Here is a 19,020-nt window from a genome sequence, read left to right as displayed (position 1 = left end):
ATGCTTGTTTACCTTCCTCAATTAATTTACCATCCATTCGCTCCTTTTCCATTTACCAAACCCTTTCAAAATAAAATACATCCGCTTAACAGGAAATGTCAAAATATAATATCTAACCTAATAAATAAAAACCAACATGCACTATGTCAAAAAAAGGTTTGGTATATTGTATATTATGTATTATGGTGTTAGGTATCTCACTGGTAGGTGGGCAACGGTTGATGGTGGGGGGGGGGGGGTTTGTACTCATAACATTTCTTCAAGGTTGGCAGGTCTGTTAATATTGTTAATATTGGCGGTGACGATGTAGGAGAAAGCCGCGTGAAAGAAGTCTCAGTCGAATTGTTATCATAGCCCTGTAAACACCACATTTGTGTCGGAACAGTGTATCAGACGACGGACTACAGATATAGCCTATACTTGGCCGTGAAATGAGTGGTTCTAAACCTAAAGCAAGCAGCACACCGAGCTGCCCAACTACGCGCGGCGGTGCGACTACTATAGCTAGCAAACTTGCTAAGATGGCGGAGGTGAGCTCTGACGCTAACAACACACCTGGTCTCGTCGATGATTCCCCGGACACTCTATCAAGGAGCCAGCTGGTTTCGGAACTGGAGAATCAACGAGCCTCGCTTCGGAAAGACATGTCTGCATTAATCCTGGACATGATTAAACCATTACAGATCTCGGTGGACGCACTCCACGAAACTGTGAATAACATCAACGGCCGCCTGGCTGCTGCAGAGTCCCTGGCTGGGGAAAACTTTGAACGCCTAACAAGCACCGAGAAAACAGTGAAGTTGTTGCAGGACCAGAACAACTCCCTCCAAGACCGCCTCGAAGACCTTGAAAATAGGTCCCGTAGAGTCAACCTCCGGATAATAAACATCCCAGAGGGCACTGGAAAAGGCCAGGACCCGATCGAGTTCATATGTGGTCTGCTGATGGAAAACCTCGGCCCCGGCGTCCTCTCCAAACCCCCGGAGCTCGAAAGAGCACATCACTCCCTAGCCCCTAAACCCGGTCCGGGAGGTAACCCCAGGCTCTTTGTGATATGTTTTCACCGTTTTCAAGAGAGGGAGAAAGTGCTTCGGTGGGCCAGACAACATGAGCTTAAATACTGCGAGTGTACCCAGACGTCAGCGCAGGCACTGCAAAGAAACGAGCCGCTTTCAACAAAATCAAGCAAGCCCTCTACCAGAAAGGTATTAAGTTCAGGCTTCTGTTTCCTGCACGCCTGCAAGTTTCATATGGGGATGAAAGTTTCACTTTCGAGACATCGGAGGACGCACACGCATTTTACACCAAGCGAGTGATGAACAAGGAGTAAGGCACAGTCTGGTGTTCCCTGCTGCCACCCAAGCCGGGGTTTGTTCTTGTGGGTTTTTTTTGTGCTTTTTTTTCTTCTCTTCTTTCCCCGTTTAATCAGATGAGGCCGTCTGCTCCTGCTACTGTACTCTACCCTATGGTCTTATCTTTTCTGCGGACACCTTAAATGAGTGTCATGGTAACCATGGAAACGGGTAAGCGCATGATCGGTGTTTACTTTTATCATGCTTCAGGAGAGATACACGGGGACTTCTTGTGTTTTGCTTTGTTACTTTGGGGACTTGTTTACCCCTAACTGTACATTGCTGATGCCATAAGTTATGTTATTACCATTTTTTTCGGTTTGGATTATGACCGGACATATGTTCAGTTGGTATCATTGAGACTGGTTTGGCTGATACACCTCTGGTGCACTTATATTTATCTAACATCAGGCGTCCCTTATTAGGCACTTCATTTTATTTTACTTATTCATTTATTTACTTTTCTTTCCTCTATCTTAACTACCTCCTTTTGTTTTTTCTATGTACCATATTCCTTCCTGCTGTAGAGTTTATAAAGCAGGACGGTTTCCTTATTTGTGGTTAAAATTGAGGAAAACTTATTGATGGCCTGTATACCTGTATACCTTAGTTAAATGTTAAGACTGATAATGCTTTTTGGTAATCAGATGTCGTTTTTGAAGGAGTGGTGTATGTTTTCATACTGTTGAACTGAATGACCTCTTGAACAAGAGAAGGTAATAGAAGTAGGAAGTGTTATCCTGTTGGGATTGAAGATGTGGATGGGTTTGGTTTATGTAAGGGAATGGGGGGTGGGAAAGATATTGAGGGATTGTTTTGATGTCCTCCTTTTTCCATTTATTTATTTATTTATTTCATTTATTATTTTTTTGTTTTGTTTTGTTTTGTTTTTCTCCACTTTTCCTTTGGCTCAGGAATCATGTCAGAACTGAGAGGGTTTCTACTCCTCGGGTCTTTTTGATATGACGACCAGGGGTAAGAATCTTCGCTTTATCTCCTGGAACCTGAAGGGCGTCAACCAGCCTATTAAATGTAATAAGGTAATGACTTATTTAAAGCAACTCAGGGGCGATATTTTCTTTTCACAAGAAACTCACCTCCGCTCCTCAGAGGTAAACCGGATTAAGCGACCTTGGGTAGGGGAGATATTTCACTTCATATTCCCAATAAGGGCAAGGGGCGCGGCTATCCTCATACATAAGAGTGTTCCATTTGAATTATCAAACTCCATTGAAGACTCTAATGGCCGATTTGTAATTATTTCTGGTAGACTTTGTGGTATGCCTGTGGTATTGGCCTGTGTTTATGCACCTACATGGGATGACGATAAATTTATTTCTAGCTTTTTCTCCTCTCTTCCTAAAGTTGACGACCACTACTTAATTATTGGCGGCGATTTCAATTTAATTCAAAGCCCCTCCTTAGACAGGTCCTCATCTATTCCTCAGGCGTTATCCAAGTCAGCTAAAGTCCTTGATGCATATAAAATCAGTTTAGGTCTCTTTGACCCATGGAGACTTAAATCCCATTCAGACAAAGCTTTTTCCTTTTTCTCACACGTCCACCACTCATACTCTCGGATAGATTTTTTTCTCCTGGATCATGCAAGTACCATAGCATTGTCATCTCAGACCACGCCCCTGTATCTGTGGATGTAAGTTTTCCAAGTTATGTCCCACCCTCCAGACAATGGAGACTTAACTCCTCTTTACTAGCCCGACCTTCTTTTAAAGAATTCCTTCATGCGCAGATCTCTTTGTTCTTTGATACTAATGATTCTCCAGAGACCTCGAGACGCACTCTATGGGAAGCTTTTAAGGCATTTATGCGCAGGCAAATAATATCATATGTCTCAACCTTAAGGAAGGCAGAAAAGGCAGAGTCAGAGGCAATCAATAAGGAGATACTTAGAGTTGATAATCTGTACGCTTTAACCCCTACCCCTGCTCTTTATAAAGAACGCCTTCAGCTTCAGTCCAAATTTGATTTGGTATCCACAAGTAAAACACAGAAGCAGTTATTGTTGGCTAAACAACGTTTTTTTGAGACTGGGGATAAGGCGGGTAGGCTATTAGCACATCAGGCGCGCGCAGCTACTCTAACCAGATTGATCCCCAGGATCAAATCCGCAACCGGGGAGGTTACCTCAGATCTTACAGAGATTAATAAGATATTTTGTACTTTTTATTCTGACCTCTACTCCTCGCAGTGCCCCTCAGATATTTGGGATGGAGATAACCCTCTTGATAGGATTGTTTTTCCTAAAATAAACAAGGATCTGTGTAGAGAGTTGGCCAGTCCGATTGCTATAGAGGAGGTACAGGAGGCTATTATGTCACTTCAAACTCCAGGCCCAGATGGGTTTACTGTTGAGTTTTTTAAGCTTTCTTCTGCCACCACCGCACCAGCCCTTCAAAGAATGTACAATGAGTCCTTTGCTGAGGGTCGCCTGCCCCCTACCCTGTTGGAGGCCTCGACCTCTCTTCTGCTTAAGAGTGATAAAGACCCTCTTCTTTGTGGCAGCTATAGGCCCATTTCCCTGTTAAATGTTGACCTAAAAATCTTGTCAAAGATCCTAGCCCAGCACCTACAACGGGTCCTATCAAGTATAATATCAACTGATCAAACAGGATTCATGCTGGGGAGGCACTCATTTCATAACACGAGGAGGCTCTTAAATATCATTAACTCTCCTAGTTCATGTTCTCCTGAGGTGATTATCTCATTAGATGCTGAGAAGGCCTTCGACAGGGTGGAGTGGAGCTATCTTTTTTTTGTTTTGTTTGTTTTGTTTGCAGAAATTTGGTTTCAATTCAGATTTTATATCTTGGATCAAGTTGCTTTATGTTAGCCCAGTCGCCTCAGTCCACACAAATGGACTCCAGTCTGCCCCATTTCCCCTTTATCGTGGAACTAGACAAGGCTGCCCTCTCTCCCCCCTCCTATTTGCCCTAGCTATTGAACCATTAGCTATGTGGTTGCGTCAGGAGGCGGGGTTTGAGGGCATCACCCGAGCAGGGAAAGTTCACAAATTATCGTTGTATGCTGACGATCTCCTTTTATACATGTCAAACCCGGCCGCCTCTCTCCCTATGGTTCTCAGCATTCTCGACAAATTTGGACTATATTCAGGCTATAAACTGAACCTCCAGAAGAGCGAACTTCTTCCTATCAACTCACCGGCCAAAAATATACCCCAGACCTTTTTCCCTTTCAAATATACTACAGACGGTTTTAAATATTTGGGGGTGTTTATCACTAATTCAATTAATCGACTTTTCTCCAAAAATTTCTCTCCTCTTTTTGAGAGATGTAAATTAGACTTTGATAGGTGGGTTTGTCTCCCATTATCCCTAGTAGGTCGAGTTAATTTGGTTAAAATGGTTGTTTTACCCAAGTTTTTATATCTCTTTTCGCATATCCCCATCCTTATTAAGAAGTCATTTTTTAGATTACTTGATCAATTAATAAGTTCTTTTCACTGGGGAAAAAAAAACCCTTGCATCAAGAGATCAGTGTTACAGCTCCCCAAAGCTTTCGGTGGCTTAGCATTGCCCAATTTCTTACATTATTACTGGTCCTGTAATATTCATAAACTCTTATACTGGATTAAAAACACAGCAGATGACATGTGCCCTGCATGGGTGGATATGGAACTTGCATCCTCTAAACTCTCTCTTCACTCCCTGGTTTGTTCTCAGCTCCCTTTGACTACCTCTAACTTTACCTCAAACCCAGTGGTAATTAACTCTGTTAGAATCTGGATTCAAATTAGGAAAAGTCTAGGCCTCCATAGGGCCCCGGCCCTCTCCACCACTGTAAACAACCACCTGTTTTTACCCTCTTGCTCTGATTTAACCTTTCGGACCTGGTTTGACAAAGGGATAACTAAATTAAAGGACCTTTATAACCAAGGGATTTTTATGTCCTTTTCTGAGCTCTCAAAGAAATTCGACCTACCTAACTCCCACCTATTTGGCTTTTTTCAGATAAGACATTTTATTCAGAATCAGAACCCCAAATTCCCCAGTCGTCCCCCGGAAACTCTGGTAGACTCTTTACTGGCTCTTGATCCTGAAAAAAGTCAGCTAATTTATAGCATTTATAGTCTCATCAATTCTACTATTGATAGCCCAGCGTCCGGCCCCAAAGATTCCTGGGAGCAAGAGCTCGGAACTACGTTAACTGATGATTATTGGCAACAAGTCTTACGGTTGGTTCACTCCTCTTTAATATGTGCACAGCCTTCTCCAGTGTAAAGTTGTGCACAAGATTCACTACACTAATTTGAGGCTATCTCGTATTTACCCTAATGTAACTGACTTATGTAATAGGTGCAAACAATCTCCAGCCGACCATTCCCATATGTTCTGGTTCTGTCCCACGCTTGCCACATTCTGGTCGGAAATTTTCAAAACCATTAGCATAGCATACAATACTACTATCACTCCTGATCCTTTCTTGGCCTTATTTGGTACCCCCTTGCACCCTATTACCACTAAAGTCATGCAGACTGTTATGGCCTTTACCACCCTGTTGGCCAGGCGACTCATACTTCTTAATTGGAAACATGCTCAACCTCCTTCTCACAACAGGTGGGTGAAAGAGCTGTTATTGTCCATTAGACTTGAAAAGCTTAGATTTTCCCTCAATGGCTCCTTAAACTCATTTGAAAGGACTTGGAGACCTCTCTTAACTCATACTGAATCCTTGACATCTCTGCCTGAATGTGATGACTGAGCCACGTCTCTTATGGTTGTAATGAGCGTTCTATCATCTGCTGCATGCCATCCGGTCTGCTAAGAACACTGCACAGTTATATCTAAGCAATTCAAAGCATGTACTGTATTATCAACACTCCTTTATCTATTAGCATAGAGTATTATCAGCACTGATTGGTTGTTTGGTATATGATCACTTAAAACAGGCTGTTGCAATGCAATATGAAAAAATACACACAATGAAAAAAAAATCAAGTTCATAAACTGCTGATATTAAAACAAGAACATTTTGTGAAAATTGGCACTTTTCTTTGTGTGACAAAAATTATTCTGTGTATGGATATAAAACTTATGATGAAATATCATTGGAGTTATTGGCTATCTTAAGTTCTTTTCTTACTGAACAGAACATTTTTGTGGATTTAACAGTGAACATCAGCTGACTTTTTTTCCTGAAAGAAATGTTTGTGTTAAACGTGTGTAGCAGACGCTGACTTTCACATTACCAAGTGACTGATCTATCCAGGTGTGTTTTCAGATACCTGATAAAGTTTGACGTGGTCGATCCAGCATCCTTTATATTCATTCCACAAACGTTGCATTTGGTGATTCTTTTGTTTGCGCCTTGTGTTTAGTTCCTATAGACAAAGCTTATGACAAACAGGAGAGCAGCAGCAGTAGTTGTGCTCGCTGCCATAGTGTTGTTATCTGTGGCCGCATGCAGCGTGCACCAGATGCATAAGGTTTTGATGCGGGAATGACGTTCAGCTCGTCACATCTTTTCTTAATGTTGGTGCGGCAAAAAGATTGATCACGAGTCCCAAATATCGAGTCCAAGTCGAGTCTCAAGTCAAGTCTCAAGTCAAGTCTCAAGTCACTGAGTGTGCGACTTAAGTGCGACTCAAGTCCAAGTTGCAAACTCAAGTCCCCATCTCTGCTAACACCACTGGAACTATCAAGTAGTTCTAGTGAAACTGTCTGTTCACTGTTCTGACATGAGCAGCATTGTCATTAGCTGGCAGAAGACACTTCAGCGTTTGAACTAAATTAAATTAATCAGAGTATCTTATTTACAGCACAACAAAAAATATTCAACATATTAGACACGTTCCAGACAGCCTTTTCTACAAGAGCTGGCTGTCAGACAAGCAACTACTTTCTAAGCTTTATTAATTGTTGATTCCAATAACTACTTTTATGTTGTGATGACTGGAGTGTGCATTTTGGCCTTTGCTTCACAATAAAACTAGCATGATAACAGAGAAAAGTTACATGTCTCTCTGTATCAGTCCTACGTCCACATGCTCTGACTGTGTGTGTGCACGCTCAGCTGGGAGGTTATGTCCTGCCGAGTATAAGAGAAGAGACTCGTCTTCAGTGTTTGACAAATATTAACTGATGACAAAACATGGTTGCATAGACGGGACATCCTCATTAGACAAGCTACTTCAGAACACAGCAGTGGCAGCAACTTGACGACTGCGCAGTAAGCATTATTCAGTCAACTGAAAGTACTGCATTTCCCTTATACACCACACAGAAGCTTGGGCTCAATTAATGCACAAATGAATAAATTTCTTTACTCTGCACTTTTAACTTATGTCATATTCATGCGACTCATAAATACTATGTTTGTATATTACTGAATTATATTCATTTAAGATGCACTTGAACGACATTGATCACTGCCTGGATTATGTTCAAAGACGTTTGTTTGAGTGAATCAAATATACACAGCCACAGCAGGGTCCAGACTCCTGTCTGTGGTTCCTTTTAGGCATTAAAAGCACTATACTTAATGTTGGGAAAGATCGCGATTCAAACCATATGTCTCAAGTCACTGCTGAGTTTTCTCTATTAAACCAGACCATGATCTTTCTCTAACTTTTACCAAGTGCTGCCAATGCTATACATAACCATTAAAAGTTTTACAATGCTTTACTCACTATGAGTGGAAAGTATATTACACGATGAATACGTTGTCCATGTCAGGTACATTAATTAACATTTCCTCATCATCTTAACAGAAAACATAATTCAGTCAGCATTATATTTCCCGCAAAAGTTATTTTTGTTAATTATTGTACATAGACATAATTTCTAGTAGCAATAACTTTCATATGAGTTGAATATATGCTGTGCTTCAGCTTCACACTGGAACGTTACAGTTTCAAATGTCCTAGAAAGCTTTGATATTTTGCTGCCACTGACCAATTATGCAGACTAATGTCAGATGCCCCAAATCACATTAAAGAAATCAAATATGATGTTATAGACATTTTTGCAGTTATAAAGCCTACTGTATGATCAAGCATATTTTATATACTGTATTTTGCACTTCATACATTTTATCCATGGTTTACATTTAACCTGTCATTTAGTAATTTTCTCATTGTTTGTGTATAACAAAAAAGTCAATTTTTTTTCATTCTTAAATTATACCTGCATTGTTTTGAATATTAATAGATATACAGACTGTGTGGGCTAAAAATGCACAAAAATCCTGATTCCCCTTTACAATAACTCATTACATGTTTACAGTCAGGGGGGCAAACTCATTAAGAAAATGCAATAATACAGATCAGTGTATAGGATGAAATAGTAGTATTAGTGTGCCTCTGAACGCTCCTATTTGGCTACTTTTACCCACTGGCTGACTACTCAACATCCTTTGCTCTGTTGTGTTTAGTTTGAGCACAAAGTGTATTTTTATGCTTCTTTCGTCTTTTTTCTTCCCTTCTGACTGTAGTGATTGTGTGTTGGGCTCTGAGCACTGCCAAAATATGGATGACCTACAGTCAGTTCTGTGCCTGAACACATCCTGTTTTGCTGCTGCAATCTAGATGCGTAAAAACTTTGCCTTGCATTCGGTCCGAATGCCCCAATAAACCAAGACTAGAGAACTTCAGACATGGACTGTGTTAGACAGTATTGTGGACCTTTTAAATGTGTCAACATTATGACTAGTACATGGTTGAAAAGAAAACAGAAGTTTATGTTAAAGCTGTTTTTTCTTGTCTGTATTATGCCTTTGCGTAGGCTGCTCTGGTGTCCCGGGAAAACCCAGAACAGCTGATCATCTCCCTAGAACCCGAAGCTGCTTCAATCTACTGCCGCAAACTCCGCCTCCACCAGATGGTGGACATTGGCACCCACACCACCCAGAACGGCTTCAGCCCCACTGACAATGTGGGGAGCGGAATGACCCAAGGTACGTCTTATCAACACTGACATAAACATATTCTAATGACATGATGATGCTTTCAAATGGTATTCATCAACTCTGACTCATGCTACATTGATCATTAATCATACATACATCGTACTTTTGAATAGATCTTTCTGAATGTGCATTCATCAGTTTGTCTTGATTATGGCAGCATCATTATTGACATTGCACTGTAACACACTGTTTTTCCTCCTGTTAAATGTTTTTCTTCCATACAGTAGTGTCTCCTGGTCATGGTAAAAATGCTTCCTTTTTGAATCCAGACAGAAAATGCATGAGCGTTCAAAGGCACATTACTTTTTATTTCTTTTCCCATTTCAACTTGCTTTTGCTTCTTTTCAGTTGTCTCCTCTGCAAAAGCATATCTTGATTTATAATTAGAAGCTCAATAATAAAATAATTACATTCCTGATGTTCAATTCACACACTTTGCATTTGCTAGCTAAAAGATGGTAACATTTCTTAATAAAAGGTGAAAAATGAGCAGTTACAGTTAAAATGATAATAATGATGTATACTAAGTAAGTACAGTATATCAATTGAAGGTTTAAATAGTAATAATAACAATAATAATAAATAACAATTGTAGCAGTTGTAGTAGTTAACACAGAAATTGGAATGTATAACTTTGTCTTTGGTCATTATTCCCTCCCTGCAAATTGATCACACAGTTTTGGTAATGCAAAAAGGTAGATATAATGCTTCAGAGCTAAACCTGAAACCTGTTATTGACCAGCATGTGAAGCAGCAACAGCAAATATCCACCTCCCCTTCCCTTTTTTGTTCATCACCACCATCAAAAATCTGGATTTAGAATAGGTTCCTTTAAGCCTAACCTCTTAGCCTGTCTGTAAAGACAATCGTTCACTTGCATGCAAACAAGGTATCTCCGTGTTCAAAAGGCCAGTTTTTGTTATCCAAAGTAGACAGCTATGTAAAAAGAAAAATGACCTTGCTCAGTGTTTGTTTGTTCATTCTTTCTTCTCTAGTCCCTTGTGATTGTGTTAACTCGTGTCGAAGCCCTTGAAGGTGTTGATGCACCTCTTTATGAATCTTACGAACATGTTGAGATGTTCACATCTAAATGTTTTGCTTGCGCATGATTTTATAAAGGTGCCTTAATCTTGCCTTGGAGAAACCTGTCGGACCAATTAAGTTTGAGTTTGTCCTTTTTATATATATATAATATTTATTATACAGTTAAGTGTTACAGGGACATTGCACATTAAAAACATTTCTATAAATGTGTAAGTTTAGTCAACCTGGCCAATTTTCAGCCGTTTGATGACAGCAATAACAGATGCATAAAATACATTGAAATGGGACATAAAAATGGAGCAGCAACACACATAAAACACCTGAAAACAAGGACAACAATTAATGAAACACAAAACAAGCATGCTTCAGGAAAAGTGAATGACTTACAAAGTATGGTCACATGATTTTAAATTGATTTCAATGAACATTGTGTTTCACAGTTTCTGATAAGTGATGGCAGACTGTTCCATGTGTGAGTTGCTCTTACTGCAAAAGCTGACTGTCCAAAGGCAGTCCTCTTCACAGGTATTAAATAATCCCCTCATGCCACAGACCTAGTGTGTCTGTCATCAGCTGTTTTCTGCTTTATGAAAGCACTAAGATGTGGAGGAGCCAAACCATGTGTTGGGGTTGACTTACAGACAAGACAAGCATCTGTAAATTTTACAAGATTGTCTCAGCTCAGTAAATTTTGATTTCTTAGGCAGCAACAGTGGTGATGTTTGTTTGGTGTCCTGTCAAGCACACTGAGAGCCTGGAGGTATACTGTCATATATGACATTATCATGGCATTGAAGTACAATGTTGCTGCCTTAATAGTTAGGTAGTTTCTAATAGAAGAAATCCTTTACTTGATTTGCTATAATATAGGTTTTTTTATTTTTTATGTCAGATTGGAATCGACTGTAGGATTCAGAAGGTCTAAATGCATGTCTTCATTTATCAAAAGAATATAATGAACATCATCCAGTGTCAGACTCTTTCTCCTCTTCTATTCTTCTTTTACATGAGGAACAGCAAGACTTTGAATTAGTACCAGAAATATGTCCCTTTTTTTTATTATTATTTTTTTGGCCTTTGTATGGCTTTATTGATAGGACAGCTTCAGAGAGGCAAAGGGCCCAGGCTGGACTCAAACCCCGGGCCGCTGCAGCGAGGGTAAGGCCTCTGCATATGGGATGCCCACTCTACCAACTGAGCTACTGGGCACCCCATATGTCCCCTTTTTGACCAAATACTTCAGTCAATACAGAGCCCCAGGTGCTGAATCAGAAACTAAAATTCTCTTTTGCAGATTGCTGTTTTCATTTCCACCACATCGGAAGAGCCATGAAGATATGCAAAAATGTCTAATAATGCCATAATTGAAGCTCACCAGATTTTAAAATCTGGTGACCATAAAATTGTTCTCGCTAATAGATACCAGCCCTCTCTAGCAATGTTAAAGTGACAAAACATTCCTGGATCCGTCCCTTTATCTGGATCTACATTAAAAGTTAATGAGGTCTATTCTGGGCCGAGACCCGTCCTCCATCCAAGTTTGGTGGAAATCTGTGATGTTGTGTGTGTGATGTGTGCTGACGAAGCAACCAACCAACACATGGACACAGGTGAAGTCATAAGCTCCTTTTCAGAGATAAAAAATAATGAATAGGCCTATGGACACAACTAGCAACTGCCAAGCTAAATGAGGAGGTTCTGGTTGCGTGTTGCGAGTGGTGGTTGTTCTCAGTGATATGCATCTCATCTGACCTGTCACGTCAGCCTGGACAGATACTTTGATTTCATGCAAATAACAGCACTAAGACTAGTTTAAGCATACAGTGTTATCCATCTTCCCTTTTGCTCCAATCCCAACCCCCTGCTGACCACAGTGCAGTGGTTCAATCACCCTGTCCAACTTTTTGACAGCACAGTATATGTGTAACGCTGATGGTGGCTGATCAGGCTAATTATAATATGGTATACGTTTTTACCAGCAGTATGCAGTTAATGGTTGCCCCTATTGTGTGTGCTTTTAGCTACTTACCTAAACACGATGTTCTTCATTGTGTTATTTATGACTCCTGATGAAACTTGAAAGCTCAGCATTCTTGTTGCCTTTTTTAGCTCCTCTTTATAATTAACATTAACATTCTTCCACCCATAAAAAAGCTACTATTTCTCTGTATAACATGAATTCCAGACATGCTTTATTTAGTATTTATTACAAAAGTGTTACAGAATTGAACTTCAGATTAATGTGTTTGATCACAGAGGTAATAGAACCATTTATATAAAAAGTTTTTTATAACTAGAGTGAATTTACTTCAGTCAGCTACCCATTTCCCTTCATCATGAGTATGGATACTGACACATTTTATTTGGATGATATTGCTGGATACTTGTTTCCGCGGAGCAGCAGGGATACATTTGCTGTGACAGATTGTTTATTTTATCATTTTGTAATGAAACAGCTGTGCATTCACATGATTTTGTTTGGATAACATAAAGGCTGACATAATGTTAACTGTAGACCTCTCTCATGCCCTCTGCAATCCTAATAAGAGTTTGAGAGTTGTCCTTTTTCCTCTGTATTGTTTCCTCTGTGTAGGAGGAAATGTCCCACTGAAATTTACTTTGGCCAGCTCTTCCTGCTGTTAGCCAGTCCGCCTCAGTTTACATGGCTTCACTGTACTACAGGTTAAATAGCCTGTAGCAGGAGACTGTGGTTGTTAAATAAATGAAATCCTGATTATATTTTTGTCATGTAATTTCTGAAAAACGGAGGACTGACCACAGGTCCCAGTCTTTTCTTTATTCAGACACTTGCAAGTGGATGCATCAGCCAATCAACAAGAAACGCTCTGGCTGAAGGCATGAAACGCCTTCTTGTGGTCTGTTTTTATACAAGCACACAACCTAAACTTACACAAACACCTGTAGCTCATACATCACCACTCTTGACATAATTACCTTCTGTGGCTCCAAGCCAAGAATAAAACAAGGGTTGGTGGTAACATAGGAAACAAGAAAACAACCTAAACCAACTTGTTCAAAGATGATTTCTCAACCCATGTCCATGTAGGAGCCAGCAAGTGACTCAAATAGCATTTAGGGCCTGACAGGTGATGTAAAGAATGTCAGTTAGTTAAAAAAATGTCATATCAGTGTATATATTTTTTTTTTTTTAGAAAATGTTCTTTTCATGGAGCAAAACTGCAGAAATTTGACCCTGCTGGGTTGATGTTTTTATCATGCTGCTTTCGTGGCATGGTTTTCTCAAGAAACCTGTGAAAGAAGGATGGGACATTACTTTATCATTCCAACATTCTTGGTGCCAGATTTTGGTGCCTTGTGTTATTGTAGCCTATGGGAGATGCATGGAGAAGCAGACTAAAGCCCAACATATCTACATTGTAAGAACTTTCATGAAATGCCTCTGTGAAATGAAAGAACACACCTCAGAGAGTAGCCTAATGATTTTTACGAATGGTAGCATTAGTTTATTTACTGTTGGCCTCCAAAAAAAAAGTATCATTATTATATATAATTAACAAAATAAACCTTAAAAACACATTAAAGCTCTGCTTAATGACAACACACCAGAGTACTTGTTTCTCCATCACTCAGACTGATAACCCGTGAAACTGAGAGGGGAGAGATGAAGGACTGGTCTGCCCATTCACCACAAGGGTAAATGCACTGAGAGAAAGAGCAAGTCTGGCACCAGTGATGTAGTGTCCCTTCCTGCTTTTATAGGTTTCTGAGGTTTTCTTTAGAAGGGCAGATGTATTATTTCAATCACTTACAAGGGTACATTTAGGTTTGATAAAACACGAAGTTCTTCTTCTGTTTAGAGTGGCAGCACCTGCTAGTGTCTTGACAGTCTTAATGTTCTTTTTCATGTTTTAAGCTTTCACTGTATATTCTCACAGTGAGCAACATGATTAGACATCATGTTGTGATAGATATTCTTGGAGGCATGGATTTTATCTTTTTACTGATACATAATCATATATATGTCTTGAACAGGTAAATGATCTGTGTATAACTCATTAGATTCAGTTGGTCTTGAAACAAACATTGCTGATTGAATAACTTCTACAGAAGTTCTACAGAAATCAGACTTGCTCACTGTGTTGGATACATGTGCATCTCAGCCTGCTGCTTGCCTCACTCACCACTGTATATGAGCCACACAGCTTCACACAGCAGAGCTTCACGCCTTCATTACACTCACCACAACATTCTCTCTCTGTTAACAACCAGCGAAGGAGCATGTTCGGCGCAACCGGCAGAGCCGCACCTTTTTGGTGGAAAATGTCATAGGGGAGCTTTGGTCGGAGCTGGAAGAAGGTAGAGTCTTTCTCTTCTTTTACTCATCTGTTATGATTGCATTTCCCTATCCCTCTATGGTAAACATTCTCGCTGTTTCCTGTGCTGCCAATCTGTCATATTAGGTACTAGCTTTTGATATAAGATTCTGGTAGATAGAGAGCGTGGTGTTTTTTTGGGTTACTGTTACAATCTAGAGATCTGTATAAAATGACATTAACAAAAAGACATCAAAGGCAGTGCCTGGCTTCTCTGCAGGGCATGAATACATGTCCAACACTGACTGTGTTCTACTAAGTATTAATGTTATAGTCATTATGCAATACTTGGTTGCTCCGCTGTGCAACTGGAACTTCGTTTGATGATTTAATCATGGAACGCATTAGATTTTTTTATTTTATGAGTTAAGGCAGACCAATTCAACTGGCGGCGTATGGGCTCAAAGCAGCTTTAAACAGCCTCATTCTGGACCTTAGATTGTTTCATCAGAGGCTAATTAGTCCATTCATTAATTAGGTCTGTTGCCAGAAATACTCCAATTTCATTAAAAAAGTTTAACCCATGCAGTGGGGTTTTTTTCAATTGTGAAAATGAATAAACAAAGCTGAGAGAAAAAAATCAAAAGTGCATTGTTTTTTAAACATTTACATTTGCAGCTTTACAGGTCAGACATGTAAATGTCTGGCCCATGGGCACTTGAAGTGGTATGTTGTCAGCATGTTTTAGTGCCATCTTAAGAGTTTTAAGCATTTTTTTGATGATTATTGAGATAATGTCTTTAATCATTATTATTTTGGCCAGGATAATCATGACATAAAATGTTCATATCATCCTATGCCTAGCAGGACCTCATATAACATCACAGATCACCTGCCATAAGGTGTGGAAAAAAAGGTGTCTTCAGTCAGGCCACACAAGGACGTGATATCTAATACTGCATGTGCATTACCTCTTTCGTTTCCTTCAGGGAACAGAAGTTATAGTCATATGATTGCCATTGGTTCTGTCAGTTATCATACAATTGTACTCACCTGTTATGACCCCCCCCCATATTATTGCTGGGAACGTGGCAGCATCGCTATAAATGGGGCAGACAGGTCATGAAACACCAGCAGGTAGATGATATGACAGGTTGTAAACACATTCCCAAATTAGTTATACAGTATATTTGGAAGAGAAAACAAAGGTGAGCAGTGAAGTTATTACCCAACATGTCTGTTGTAAACATACCTCACAGTTTTCAAACTGATGTCTGGTTCAGTTTTCCTGTAGAAAGAGTTTACATTTAACATTCATTCACTTTTAGTTTAAACTCCAAATTAACTGGTTAAGATAATATGATTAAGCGCTTGTCTTATTTTACAACCTGTCTGATCATGTCATTGAGTGTTTTGAGTACTGTCCAACTTCACTATAGTGGTGTCATCATGCTCCCACCTCTTAGTAATTAACTTGATGAGAACATTGTTATCACTACTCATGGCCCAACACACATTTCAATAAACCTTAGTTCCTAAAGTCCTTATGTGCTTTAACATGTATGTAACAAACAAATATACAGTGTAAATCAGTGATGTGTTTTACAGCCTGTTGTAACATTTGAATTTTGACGACTAACTGATTTCAGTTGGACTTGAAGAGAGATAATATTTGAGTAATACACAAATGGAACTAAACTAAAATGGAAGTGGTGCTTTTTGAAAACTAGTAGAGCAAACCCACTTTCATCACATCATCACCACCACCTCCCCTCCCTTTTCCTCTCCTGCCCTCCCCCTCTCCTGCTTTCCTGAGGACCACAACTGGCAGGAGTGTTTACGCACTTTTTTGACTTCTCCCTGAGGCTGAAAAAGGTGCCTAAGATCTGGAAGACATCCTGCATAGTCCCTGTGCCCAAGAAGGGACGTACCAGTGCCCCCAGCGACTGCAGACCTGTGGCTTTAATGTGTCATGTTATGAAGACCTTAGAGAGGCTGGTTCTGCAGCACCTCAGGCCCCTGGTATGCAACTGCCTCGACCCGCTACAGTTCTCGTATCAGGCTGACAACAGCGTGGTGGATGCCATCATCTACTATGAAGTACTGTGAGGTTTATGTTCTTTGACTTCTCCAGTGCTTTCGACACTGTCCAGTCACTCCGGCTGGCTGAGAAGCTTTCAGCAATGCAGGAGGACCAGAACATTTTGGCATGGATTACTGACTATCTGAAGGACAGGCCCCAGCATGTCAGGCTGTAAGGCTGCTTTTCTGACATGGTGAAGAGCAACACTTGCACACCAAAGGAACTTTACAGGTCTTTGTCTGTTCACCCGCTACACCTCTGACTTCATCTCAGGCATGTGCCACCTGCAGAAGTTCTCAGATGACTCCTCCGTTGTTGGCTGCATCACAGACGATAAGGAGGAAGAGTACAGAGATCTAGTCGAGCACTTTGTTGGATGGTGTGACAGGAATCAGCTACAGCTAAACACCAGGAAAACCAAGGTGCTGGTGGTGGACCTCCACCACAGAAGGTGCCCCCACACCCCTGTTCCAATAAATGGGGTCGGGGTGGAGCTGGTGGACACTTCCCAGGGGTGCAACTAAACAACATACTGGACTGGTCAGACAACACTGACAGCCTCTATAGGAGAAGACAGAGCAGGCTGTTCTTTCTCAGGAGGCTCAGGTCCTTCAATGTGTGCACTAGGCCACTACGAATGTTCTACCAGTCCCTGGTGGCCAGAGTTACCTTCTTTGCTGTGGTGTGCTGGGGAGGTGGCTTCAGCAGCTGTGGCACAAACAAACTGAATGAGCTGGTCAGGAAGGATAGCTTTGTGGTGGGGATTGAACTGGACAGTGTGGAGGCAGTGACTGAGAAAAAGATGAGAGGAAAGCTGAAAGCTATCAGGACAGTCCCTGTCATACTCTCTATGATATGCCAAACTGAGGCAGCTCAGGAGCATGTTCAACTACAGACCTATCTGCCAGATATTGCACAAGTACACTGATGAGCCACAACATTAAAACCACCTGCTTTATACTCTTTCCACTTGTGCTGCCAGAACAGCTCTGATCCATCAATGCATGGACATACAACTTCTGGGGGTGTCCTGTGGTCTCTGGCACCGGGACATTGGCAGTGGATCCTTTGTATCCTGTGGGTTGGGGGGTGGGGCCTCCATGGATCAGACTTATTTTCGGCACGTCCCAAAGATGCTCAATCAGATTGGGATCTGGTGAATTTGGGGTACAGGTCGAAATATTGGGCTCTTTGTCATGTTCCTCAGGTCATTCCTGAGCAGTTTTTGTGGTGTGGCAGAGGTTGCATACTTGGTCTACAACGGGGTTTGGGTGGAATGGTGTGTGTCAAGTGGCATCCACACTGAGGACCAAAGGTTTCCCAGCAGAACATTGCATTGCACTGGATGATGTTATTATTGTTATTATGAATATTATTTACTTTGTCTGTTAGTGGTTTTAATGTTGTGGTTAATCAGTGTATATACAAACTGCCTAGTTGAGTGTATACATTGTATGTATATTTTTGCCTATTGTGCATTTACATGAACATAGCACAGGTATATGTACACAGATCTATCTAATGAGTATAGTTTTTCTATTCTACTTTATCTCATTTATTTTTCTCTTAGTCAATTCCTACAATCAGTAAGGTACATCTCATCTTATCAGCTGCACACACACACACAAGTTCTATGACATGTAGGTATAAAGAAATGCTTGAAATGTGACTTGAATGTGTTTCAGTGTGAATCATCTGATATCCAAGTTATCAGCTGCTGTCCACCATCTCGTCTATGCCAAAGCCAATTGGAGAGAGTCCCACTCTCTAACTCATCCAGTTTCTCATTATTCATCAGCTCACCACCGCGCTGCTACAGAAATGTAGGTCAGCAGTACTCTCTCTGGCCTGGTTCAACAAGCTGAAGTGTCATGTAGAGTGACATCCAACTTCCCTCAGAATGTTCCTAAAAACAGAGTTGTGGTAAACAGGCAATGTCAAATATGTTCCATTTTTATGTATTCTCTGTGCAGGTGACCGTTATGTGGTGGTGGACTGCGGCGGAGGAACAGTGGACCTGACTGTCCATCAGATCCGTCTTCCTGAGGGACATCTAAAGGAGCTCTACAAGGCCTCAGGTGAAAGGACATATGGCACTTAATTTTTCTGCTTTATGCAGCTGGGGATACAGCTTATTTTTATTTGATTCACAAACATTATACCCTCTTTTCCCAGGTGGTCCCTATGGCTCTCTTGGGATTGACTATGAATTTGAGAAGCTGCTGTGCAAGATCTTTGGCCAGGATTTCATCGACCAGTTTAAGATCAAGAGGCCGGCAGCCTGGGTGGATCTGATGATTGC

The 19,020-nt window shown here is 40.7% G+C and overlaps 1 protein-coding gene across 1 annotated transcript in view; it reads left to right on the top strand.

The window, feature by feature from the left end:
• The window catches only part of hspa12a (heat shock protein 12A), a 107,824-nt gene that overhangs the window by 75,048 nt on the left and 13,756 nt on the right, over positions 1-19,020 (top strand). The window contains exons 7-10 of the mRNA XM_073482073.1: positions 9,113-9,284; positions 14,592-14,678; positions 18,692-18,796; positions 18,894-19,020. The exon at positions 18,894-19,020 is cut by the window's right edge and continues 132 nt beyond it. Coding sequence (XP_073338174.1) covers positions 9,113-9,284; positions 14,592-14,678; positions 18,692-18,796; positions 18,894-19,020 — 491 coding nt within the window. The remainder of the gene's footprint in view (positions 1-9,112; positions 9,285-14,591; positions 14,679-18,691; positions 18,797-18,893) is intronic.

This window comes from Pagrus major, chromosome 15, assembly GCF_040436345.1.
Source record: "Pagrus major chromosome 15, Pma_NU_1.0".
In the NCBI taxonomy this organism is placed as follows: Eukaryota; Metazoa; Chordata; class Actinopteri; order Spariformes; family Sparidae; genus Pagrus; species Pagrus major.
This window is presented reverse-complemented; position numbering and strand designations above follow the sequence as displayed.